General features: G+C 43.5%; 1 protein-coding gene across 3 annotated transcripts in view; it reads left to right on the top strand.

The window, feature by feature from the left end:
* The first annotated feature begins 8,569 nt into the window (after nucleotides 1-8,569).
* The window catches only part of CBLB (Cbl proto-oncogene B), a 132,909-nt gene continuing 129,458 nt past the window's right edge, over nucleotides 8,570-12,020 (top strand). Inside the window, exons 1-2 of one of the 3 annotated variants that reach the window (XM_074856170.1) lie at nucleotides 8,570-8,709; nucleotides 9,795-9,953. In XM_074856170.1, the coding sequence (XP_074712271.1) occupies nucleotides 9,807-9,953 (147 nt within the window). In that variant the 5' untranslated portion in view covers nucleotides 8,570-8,709; nucleotides 9,795-9,806. Of the gene's footprint in view, nucleotides 8,710-9,186; nucleotides 9,260-9,794; nucleotides 9,954-12,020 lie in introns of those variants that run through there. The other 2 variants (XM_074856186.1, XM_074856178.1) reach the window with 2 other exon arrangements.

The raw sequence follows: 12,020 nt of genomic DNA, 5'->3' as shown, positions 1-12,020 counted from the left end.
GTGTTTGATCCAAAACAACTTCAGAAAAACAGACACAAGCAGACAAAAGCATCCAAGGTTTTTAGAATTAGCAAGCAACTCTGCACCTCAGTGCACCTTCAAAAAGAGAAACCTTCACATTCAGTATGTTTTCAGAAATCACCAAATATCTGCTTTTGTAAGATCAGCTTGCTTTTTCAAAGATTCATGAATAGGCACATAAACAGATCACTATTTACTTTTCAAAATTCTGGATACATGGCATATACATAAAAGAAAAAACACATGAAAAAACATTTCCAAAACATAGGACTTTCCTACTTCCTCCAGCCTTTCTTTGTAGGCTTGGACAAGGACATCAAACATTAAAAACTCAGTTGCTGATATTCCTTTCTGTCGGAACTGAGTTAAGCACAACATACTCTAAGCTGCTAACACATAAGAGTATTAACAACATTTCTTATGAAAACCTGTAACATTTAGACTATCCTTCTTTCATAAAGAGAAAAGCACAAAAATAAGTCAAACTTCAGAATTAGGGACAATCTAGGAAATATTATGAAGACTTATTCATATCTACATAAAAAAATGAAGAGAAATTTTCACTTGATCTGACAGACTCTTTACTGAGTACCAACCATGTATTGTACCTGGTGCCAAAATTATACAGCTGTTCAGAGATACAAGGCTTTAATCATGAATACTTTATTCCTTAAAAAGTGAACACTGGGGCACAGTCTGGCTAATTTGTGCAAAAGCAGGATAAAGCCTATGAGGAGCTGTCACTGAGCACAGATGACTGACGGCTAGGTAGAGAAACTGTCTTAGATTATTTGTTCACCTTCACCTCTGATGAAGTAAGAGTTTGAGAAGAACTGAACTACATAAGAAGACATTTTTGGTTATGCCCTATAGTGCCACACTATTTAAAGAAAAATTGTAAAATACCAGATACTTTAAAAAAACCAAGAATAACAGAGAGAGGAAAATACTGGCACAACAGGTTGGTAAGCCAGTATTGCTAGTTTTGTATTTACCAGCAAGTGACTGGTAACTGAACAAAATAAAACCAGTGGGAAATAGACCTGCTAAAACTCCCAAATAACAAAACCAAACACAAAATAAAATCACATTCTCAGTAATTAAAGCCACTTCTCTGTTGTTTGATACAAGGGTGACAATGTTTTGCTGGACGCTTTTTGACTGCCTGGACAATGGGGGGCATCCATGTAGAACTGGATACACTGAAAACTAGACAGGGAAAAGACAGAAATTCAGGAAAAAAAAGTTAATTCAATCTTCATTATTAGTTTTACTTTGGCCTCTTTATATTTCATTTGACACAACATGCCTTAATCTGAAACTTAATGGCAACAAGCATTATACTCTCCCATACAACAGAATTAACAGGCTAATGAAAAAGCACATTTTGATGTAGTATTCAGTGTTGTTCAAAATATGACTGGTTAATGCATTAAAATGAACATTTCAGAAAGGCAAAAATCACTTATTCCTCTCCCCACAAGTCTGATTCACTATTTTTCTCTTAAAAACACCCAGTAGTCTTCTAATGAAGGAGAAAAATACAATCACCAACTGCATTATGTAGAATGAGCAACTGAAGCAAAAACCGTGTAAACTCAGTCTAACTGAATGCTCTGAAGCATTCAGCAAATAATTACAAATATCAAATGCATTCAATTTGTGTTTGCAAATGACCCACACAAAAGGTCAAAAATTAGTTCCATTAAAAGAGTTACTTGCCTTACAAAACATATGGTTTACTTTCAGTTTGGAAAAAATAACTTATTTTAAGTGAAGGTAAGTAAGCGGGGGGGGGGGGGGGGGGGGGGGGGGCGGGGAGGGAATCCAACTTGTTTACTGCACCAAAGACAAAAGGTTCCTGTCTTTGCTCACAAACAAAATATTGGTAGAACTTGAAGCATACAGGAAACACAAAATAAACCACAAATTCATAGTCAAGGAGTCAAGCAGATTATACCACAAAAGGTTGTTATCTTTTAGAAGGATGGACAGAACATTAGAAACAACAGTAGTGAGTAGCATGGAAGAAATTTAAGCAAATTAATCATAATGTTTAAGTTATGATTTCCTAGCACTGCACAATTTCCCTATTTAACTGTAAGACACTATCTTACTAAACTGAAAACATTGCTGCTTGCTGCAAAAAAGTCTATATGACAGCATCTCATTGGAATATTTCCATTAAAGCTGCTAGTAATATAGTTCAAATCTCCGCTAACTGAGGTTATTTCAACTTGCAGAAGCACGGAGGAAGTCTTTTCTATGCTAAACTGTGTTCAACAGTCACTGGCTTGTTTCCTGTCAAAGTACAACACCTACTCCAGAGATGGATGGTAGTGGAAAGTCCCTAGGTGTATATTTTACAACCACCTACCACAATTTGAAAATCTTAGAAGTTCTGTTGAAAGCAGAGATACTTGAATGGAAAAGAATGAACACTCCTAATTCTAAAGTCAAACAAGTTGTGTTTGGGCAGGATATTAAATAGGATGTTGGAGTTAAATATTGTTGCTATTGTTTTATCAGACTGAGATTAGGAAGAACTAAAATCACGGCATTCAGCAGGAACAGGAAGGAAAAAAAAAGATACTGACATTGATTATTTTTATGCTATCGCACAGATGGAGTAAATTCAAGAGGTAGTGCTAAAATGATAGGACTTAGTTAAAGCCTTTGCACCTGCTCTGGCAGATGGATGCAATTAATAACAGAAAGAAACAGAAGAACTCAAGTAAAATTGCTCCCTGAGGGTTAGGTTGTTTTAAAATTAAGCTGACACGCTTTTTTAATACAATATATTAAGGCGGACATTTGTTTTGAAGTGGGCTGTCTAGTTTACAGCAAACGAACTCGTTAGCGAGGTGTATAGAGAAACACAGGCCTGGCCCCACAATTAGTTTTCATACTCATTCTGCAAACAGAGAATGTATTTTCTAAGCGCTCATAGTCAAGCAAATTGTTCTGCTATATTTTGCACGGGAAACAATATAATATTTTATTTGCTCCTAGTACAAATGAAAGCTCTGAAAATGTAAGCCCAAGCACCTCAGTCAGTAAAATTCTTGCCAGTGTACTTCCAATGTGCACTTTAAGGAGTTCATTTCTCAAGAAGCCAGCTGAAAATAAATTTCATTAGTTGAAGTCCAACCCAAATGACCAAAGATGAAAGGCCCCGTATTCCAGGGGGCGTGTGTGTCCACGTGCACATGTGTCTATTTTTATGCACACACACACCCACACTCCAGCCATATCTATTTACAGTTACTACCATCACGATGACCTGGGCACACGATGAGCTGTGGTGTTAAATTATTAGGACACTCCCTAGTAGTTTTGGCCCAAGTCATCTGGTGTGTTCCCAAACAAATCCCAGGGAGGTTCAGGGTTAGCACAGGTCAGTGATCACTCCCTAGATGCAGGTATTTTGGGTGTGAGGGGGTGGTGGCACAATTTTAGTAAGAATGGTGGCGACCAGCCCTGTCATGCCATGCTTCCCAGCCTCAGGGCTGGAGAACAGTGCCTGGCCCATTTTATTTAGGTACAGACAGAGCCAAATTTAGCCTGTCTTTCCAAATCAAGGCTAAAAAGAGGATTTAAATCCTCAGCAGAAAGAACTAATGCAGCAACAGTGTTTTATCATCAGTTGTACTGCAGCAGCCTGCTGGAGCAATGCTGGATTTCTACAGTGCACAGGAACTTTGAAAAGCAGTCTTTTTTTTTTTTTTTTTTTTTTTTTGCAGTAGTTCAACAGCAAAGTGGGTTAAACTGTTACATTATTCCTATTTCGTGTGTGAAAATAATCTTTTTTCATTTCTAGAAACCAGTAACAAAATAAAAAAAAAAAATGTAGGCTTGAGTACTTGATGACCATGAAAAACATAATCTAAGTAAACATAGGAAAAATAGTTAGAGGTAACTGAATTAACTAGATAATAATCTAACAGCAAACTGCCACTGTTATCACCAATTTTCTCTAAGTAATTACCCACTAAGGCAGGAAAAGCATCTATTAATATTCCAACTTAAATTATAAGCGAGAGAATTCTGAGTGGCACTGGTTTTGCTTTCTGGCTCTGAGTTTGCTATAATAAAACAGGTAAATATGTTGCAATCTACTTTAAAAGTTACCCACAATGGTAGCTTGCAGCTTAACAACCCTCAAAACCATAAATAAATGGCTTAAATTTTTGTGTAGATCTGAAGAGCCTAGCATCCTTGAGGGCACTGCAAAACAGTAACATGAAAGGATTTTCCATTTGCTCCACTTTAATATTCTTAACAGCTATTACCAGTGACTACATTATAACCGGATACTGGGGTGGGGGGGTATGCATAAGACATTGTACATTTCTAGAACGGGCTAAGGAAAATATATTTAAGCAAATAGCCCTGGAACTTAAAGGTATCTGTTGTTAAAATAGTTATCTTTTATCTTTCTTTTTGTGGGTTGTGGTGTGGTTTCTTGTTTTGTTTGGCTGGTTGGTTTTGGTTTGTTTGGTGTTTTTACAGAATAGATGGATGTAGAGCACCAAAACAACAGTGGGTTCTAGCAGCCCTTACAGCCTCAGCTTCCCTGGAAAGAGGGACCAGCTGCTTTCTGTGGGGGCACCACACACTCTGCGAAGAGCGTGACCTTGTTAGAGCTCAGCCATTAAACCGCTGCCTGACAGTGCACAGCAGAATGCTACACCCCTGTGAACAGTTGGCTTTTCATAATATTGTACGTATTCAGTCAAACATCAAGAGATTACTCTGAAAGTTTAAGGATGCTGGGATAGCCTGGGTATTGCGTTACAATTAGCAAGAGGTCACTTCACATTCAACTTTTGAAATAGCTGACTTAAGCTTTTACAAGCATTGCTATCATATCACTTAACTCAGCATATTGTATACTGTATTAACCTTTAAAGAAATTATACCATACATGAGGGAAATACTTTATCTTATTTACGTGGCTGTAAATAAAACCTACATCTGACCTCTTCATTGTTCTTATGTTTCAGTGTGTTTGGGCAAAAAGTCACTTGTATCACAGCAAAAAAAAAAACCCAAACCCACACAAATGAAAACAGCTTCCAAACCACATACATTGACTGACTGCAGAAAATCAATAATATTTTAATAGTTGGTGAACAAAGAAAACCAAAACATCTCTCTTGCTTCCAACTACTCTCAATGGCTCTTTGATGGAATTCATTCAAGAGCAGCAACATAAAGTTTCATTCACAAGGCTGTCTAACAACTCCAGAGGAATGAGAGTCATCAGCAAAGCAAAAACACCCAACAAAACCAAAACCAGTTAACAGATAGGAGAATACTGCAATGCATAAATGTAACTGTTAGTTTAGTCTTAATCTCTTGTACCTCTGTTTTTTCCCTGTCTACCAAGCAGCTGGGCTTTTCAGGAAGTCGCATGATTTTGCCTGTCAGTAAAATGCTCAGATCTGAAACCCTTACCTTACAAAGGGTTTATTTAAGAGTTCAAAACAAGGCTTCTTTCACACTGTCTTGATTCCTTTATCGTATCATGATTCACAGCCACCTTCGCTCCATCATTTTCATTACAGGATTTTACCAAATCCTTACAGCAGTCATCCAGGCATCATTACATGACTGGTTAGTACCTTAACCAAGTTGAGGATCAGTCTCATGTACTGTGGAATGCTCAAAATTTGTCACCTCAGATTTACCTCATTCATACAGTGATTAAAACACTTATAAGCAGCAGATCCAAACTGTCACATTCTTTAGTATAATAACAAGTAAAATAAATATTTAGTCAGAGAGCTTATGAGTAGGAGAGATCTGTGGAGAGGCATTTTAATTGTATGTAAGTAACTTGGGGGCCTTAATTAGACATCAAACTTACCTGTGCACCTTACATATAGCACAAACAGAAAGATGCTCTTTCACACAGAGAATCAAAGTATCCGACTTGGGTTTCTGCTTTGAATCACCTCGTGGTCTCTCATTGGACGAACACATAGCAGAGTAGCTTCTTAATTTAGGCTGTCAGAGAGCCTGAAGTTGGGCAGTGGGAATACCCTCTCACATACCCTCTGGATGGCTACATTGACACACTGCTGCTGGCCTGCATCAAAATATTCCAGGTGGCCCGTGCCTTCAGCCACCATCCTTTCTAGGGCCTTTTATCCTTACACACCTTGTAGATCCAGTGTTCTGTAGTCCTTGTGTTCTCCACTCCTAACAAGCACATGCCTCGAACTTCAAACCCATGGCAGCTGTTTGCTCCTCCTCTCTCAGCCTTACCTCTCAGCTGTCTTCTATCAAACGGCCCTTTCACTCTGCGTGCTTGAAACCACAAAAGCAATGCTGTGTCTCCTCATCCTTTCATAGCATAGCATGCAAAAGCCTGACCCATCTTTAACACCCTTGATAATGAAGCCATAGGTATCTCTTTCACCTGCTTCTCCCAGCTGGCTTGTTTCCAACATACATTCATATGACCCTCCGCAGACTGTAATTCCCTGAATATCTGTACTTACTGTACAGCATAAGCATTGAAAAAAGACTGCTTGAAAACCACTCACTCTCCCCGCAGAGCTGGCTATTCTCTTAATAACACAACACACATACACAGGGATGCGGGGAACCAAGCTGCTTGCTCCTGCTGGCTCTGCACTCAGATGAACTGCAAGACAGCATGACTCAGCCCCAGACAGCTACCAAGTGCAACTCACAGATCACAGCTCTTGGCAGCGTGTGGAATATGAAGAGAATGACATAACAACAATGAAAACAAAACAATCGAGAAAAAGAGCCAAAGATTTAACAAGTTCAGAAAAAATGTCAGATCCTCTGCTTTATCCACAACCAAACAAGAGATAGCAAAAAGAGCAAGCAGTCACTACCAACCTAATCTTACGCAAGCTGAGCTCCAAACAAAAAAAGGCCAGGGAGAGCTGCCAGAGAAGAGTTTTAAACCAATGTTTAAAACAACACAGGGAAGAGAACAATTTACAGAGCCTACAGTGAAATGAGAAGCTTCCAACCCACTATAAGGCATATACCTGCCAATTCATATTTTAAAGCTATAGAGGAACCTTTGATATTACCGATACGATTTTGTTGTTGTATGTGCGCCCATAGTAACTTGTCACATTTTAAACCAATGGGAAGATACCTGCACTAAAAATAGCTATACATAACAAAAAAAAGGAACACTTAAACACTTACAACTTTTTCCACTGTTTTTCCTGACCCATTTTATTAAAAGCCAAAAATCAGAAAACATAGGAAAAAAAATCAAGAAAAAGGGCAAACAATTTTTAAAAGAATCTTTATAAAGGAAACTACTACAGAAAACACATTTGCCGATATTCAGAAAACCAAAACTTAAAAAACCACTCCTGTAATACAGTTGCCTTCAGAAAACAGCCTCAAAGTTTTAAAGCGTATTTTGGTTTCCTAGTATGAGAATTAATTAGAAGAGTAACACTTGCAAAGCATAATTACTCCCTGGAACATCTTCAAAAAAATCCGAAGTCAAATGTCTCGTACCCTGTATGGGTAAGCCTCACTCTTTCCTCTCCAGCATTCACAGGTAATACACAAATTTGAGAGGAAGACCTGCCCTAAAATAAAAGCGTAACATACTCTTGGGTTTTATTTACCATATGCCTACAAAAAGCACTCATGTCAAAATAAACATACAAAAAGGGGCATTTTTAACTAGAAAATGTTTACATATTCCCTCACATGTCTTTCAGGGCAGCAGTGTGAGCCGTACAGCCCTCACCGCTTCGTGCGGCTCTTCAGGCCATTTCCAATGTGGGAAATCTCAGCACTAGCTTAACAACAAACCTCCTCCCCTCTCAAAAAAACCCCAAACAACAAAACAAACCCAAGAAAAGAAACCAGACCTACAGAAGGAAAAGAAGTTCCTATTCTTTGGGTCCACAAAAAACCCCAACAAACTCTCAAAAGCGCAGAGGGGAAGTGCAAAGGCAGAACTCTCAAAAAGGCGGCGATAACGACTATTGACTTTTCAGGCACATCAAGTGTTCCAGCGGGCAGGGGCACCACGACTTCACCAGAGAAGGGAAAAGGGAGGGATGGACACACTGCCACAGCCCCTAACCGTACCGTTAGCCCCTGGAAACCCTATAGCCAGGGGCAATTTCAGGGTCTCCCCCCACCCCCGACAGGCCTCAAAGAGCCCCCTCAGCCCCCAAGCAGGCGGGCAAGCGTGACGAGGCGGGACCGGAAACTCCACCTCCCTCCCTCAGAGCTCAACCACTGGCCAGTTCTCCCATCACTCTCAGCGCTGCCAGCCCCCCCTCCTTCCCGCCCCCTCCTCATCGCCGAAGCTTTCTCCCAGCCGCCGCCCCGCCCCGTTCCCGGCTCCACGCTCACTTGCTGGTGGGCATGCCAATCAAACACAGCTTCCCCTTCTCACTGGCTGCTCCGAGGCAGCGCCTCCCGCCCACGAGGCTTGGTCCCTCGGTGCTGCCGCCCGCCCTCCCCGTACGCGCATGCGCGGGAGCCAGCGTTGCCCTGGGGGTGGGCATGTTCCGCGGAGAGGAGCGGCCGCCAGAGCGCCGCGGGGAGGGGGAGGCAGCGGCAGCGGGGCCGGCGCCGCCGCCGGGGACCCAGCCTCACTTTGTAGGAGTGAGGGGAGACCACAGCCTGCCGGGGGCTGCGAGCGGTGCCACATACAGACCTGTGCGTGGGCATATCTCTGTCTCTCTCTTGCATGTGTCTGTAGGACGCTCTCTCTCTCCACACACGCGCGCACATACCCACCCACCGGGCGGGCTGGGCTGTGGTGCGGGGCAGGGCAGGGCGGTGCGGTGCTGTGCTGGCGGCGGGGCAGCAGCTCTCCACGCTTCCCTGCGGGACAGCAGCCGCCCGCCACCGTCGGCGGGAGCGGCGGCAGCAGCAGCGCCCCAGGGCAGAGCCCTGTGGGGCGGCCGGCGTGTGCGCGGAGCCGGCGCCGCGCTCGCCAACGGCCGCTCCCGCCGCGGCGGCCGGGCCGTGCTGTGCCGGGGCGCGGGGTGCGCTCCGCCTGCCCCCCCTGGGGCGGTGAAGCCCGCCGCCGGCCGAGGGAGGAGAGCCTGGACCGACGAGACGCTTCGCCTGCGCGCCGCTCCGCTCCGCTGCCGGGGAAGAGCGGTCGCGGCGGGGGGCTGAGGAGCCTCCCCCCGCCTGGTCCGGGCTTTCCGCGGCGGCTCCGGTGGCTCTGGGTACAAAGCCGTGCGATCGGGGCTCATCCGTACGTATGTGTGCGGCGGGAGCGAGGTCCTCGCCCGCTGCCTGCCCTGCCCGGCCGCTCGCGTGCCTTGCGCGGTTCTGCCTTGCCTGCTGCTTTTCTGCTCCTCCTTCACCCCCTCAGCGCGGCCGCTGCGCCTCTTCCGCTATTGTTGTCCGGTGCGGGGCATGTGCCCGCTGCCCGCAGGTGCGGAGGGGCCGGGGGGGCACGGGAGTGGGGCCGAGCAAGGGGTTTGGGGTGGCGGGGTGGCCCGGGCCCTCGGGCAGCCGCGGCCGGGCCCCGCCGCCGGCCGATGGGTTCCCCCTCCCGCCTGTGGGTGTTGACGATAAATCCGGGGTCGCTTCTGCCGGTGTAAACTCGGGCCAGGTGGGTTGATGCTGTTTGTCACAAAAAGTTAAACTTGTTCCTAAACATGCCCTGGTCTTGCCCTTTCCTGCCCGTGAAGAAGGAAGTGTTGCCTCACTGGCTGCGGCGAGTTTTATGACAAGATGTTTTCGGGGCACCTTGTGAGTCTCTTTTTCTCTGTCGTTGCGGCCAGCTTGGCTCCCAGATGGCCAATTCCCTCAACGGCCGGAACCCGCGCAAGGGACGGATCCTGGGCTTCATTGATGCCATCCAGGATGCTGTGGGCCCCCCCAAGCAGGCAGCTGCCGACCGGAGGACTGTGGAGAAGACCTGGAAGCTTATGGACAAAGTGGTGAGTGTCTCTGTGCCTTCGTGTATACACTTGGTGGAGAATGGGGCTATTTAAATAGGTACACATGGGGAAACAGCCTCTTCCTGCAGCTCCAACAGCTATGCTGCCTGTGATTCGGGAAGTAAGGGGACTTATGTTTTAGGTTATTTAAGCACCATTTGTCTTTTTTGTTTTTTTTCCCTATAGCCTCTGGCTATGTTTTTTTTAATCTTGGTTTGTGGAGGGAAAACAAATGTGTGTGTTCGCCTTAGGCTATTGTTATTTTCAGATCCTTTAAAATGACTCAAACTTGAAGAGCTGTCCTAACGAAAAGCTGCTTAACTTAGGCTTGTAATCACATATTCTGTGTGTTTCGTGTTGGATCACATTGTTAGTCTGCAAACAAGACCTCTGAAGTATGAAACTTCAGTTAAGCTAATCGTCCTGTGAGACACGCTCATGATGCCAACATAGATATGTTTGTGCTTTTAGGAATGTGCGTGGGGACTGGGGGATGTCACTCTTGTCAGTTTAGTAAACAGATTAGTATGGCACGCCTAACTTTAAATGTGTGTTCTGCATTTTAATGATTTTTAAGTACTGCTACTCTTCATTTTGAAACTAGAAACACATTGTACTGAAACTCATTTTCCAGGAAGTGGGGCGATAGACCATAGTTTTTTAGATCTTACAGTTCTCTGTACTGGCCTGATACATTTTGTTTAGTATTATACAAAGTGATAGCTTGTATGATGATAGATTAGTGAGGAGAGTTCCTTACCAATGGTAGGAACATTTTGATTATAAATGGATGACTGTTCAGGAGGTGCAGGGCACTCTGCTTTGCATATGAGGTGATACTTGAGAGCTTCCTCTTGAAACTTCCTAGGAGCGAGGATTACTACCTGTTAGCCTTGGGTCCCTACAGCAAGAGAGTTAAGTCTTCTTAACTCAGTGATACTTTGTGAATTAGTGTAACTGTTTACTTTCCCTGTGGCTCTTGTAAGATGCAGATGTTTAACTTTTCTTAAAGTTTGTAAGTAGTTATACTGACATGGTGGTGATTATTTCATGTAATATGCCTTGACAGGTGGCAGTGTCAAAGTATTTGATTGAGTCCTTGTAGGCTCTCCTTTTTGATGCTCCAAGAATAGCATCTCTTTTTCCACCACAATTCCTGATGATTGTTATAAACTTTAAAACCAGCCTTGATAGAAATGGTTATTATCACAAAGACTTTGTTGACATTACCCTGTTAATGAGCAGGATGCTGTAAACAGCGAGCATCTTGTAATAAGAACTGCAAGTATAAATATGTGGAAGCAGGCACTCTTCTTCAGTAGAAGGAAGTTTTCGGCTTGGAAACCAGGAGTCTGATTTGTTGTTGTTGAAACCACGTGGGGAATGTACAGCTTAATTTCCCCCTGTGTCAATCCATTTACAAATCTGTATGGTAAGGTTTCCCCCTGATTGGTTTGCATATTCACCATTACCAGAAAATCTTAACCCCACTGCTTGGATTTGTGGATTGCTTTTACTCAGCCAATATAGGATAACTGTATTTGTCACTATTGCAACAGAGCATCAGAGCAGCCAGTAAGGCCTGTTCTGTAGAAGTCACTGGAAAGGCTGGACATTGTGCTGTGCTTGCGTTTTCATTTTACTGGATAAGTGTCCTCAATTAGGATCTTTAATGTATCCTCTTTAAGCTGCTCTCAGTTAATCAAATTTTATTTCCAAATTATATTAAAGTATACCAGACAGGATGATGTCATAGTGTGAGAATGCTGCAGCTTGCTGCTTGAGTTTTTAGCATTTGATACTTATAGTGAAAGGATGTGTTTGAGCAAATTTAATGTGTTGGTAAACAAATTTAAGTCTCTTAGCCCTCCGTGGCAGTAGGCACAGGAAGGTCGCTTTCTCCTCTGCCTAGATCAAAACCAGGGATTAAAATCAGAAATAGAAACCTGCTCGATGAACTGTTGTTTCAAATCCAGTTTCTGGAGTGTGTCCTATGACTAATTTCTGTGGTGGGTCACTGATCAAATTAATACCTAGTGAAGGCAGTAGGCTCTGCAAAGTCAGTGG

This window comes from Strix uralensis, chromosome 2 (assembly GCF_047716275.1).
Source record: "Strix uralensis isolate ZFMK-TIS-50842 chromosome 2, bStrUra1, whole genome shotgun sequence".
Taxonomy (NCBI): domain Eukaryota; kingdom Metazoa; phylum Chordata; class Aves; order Strigiformes; family Strigidae; genus Strix; species Strix uralensis.
This window is presented reverse-complemented; position numbering and strand designations above follow the sequence as displayed.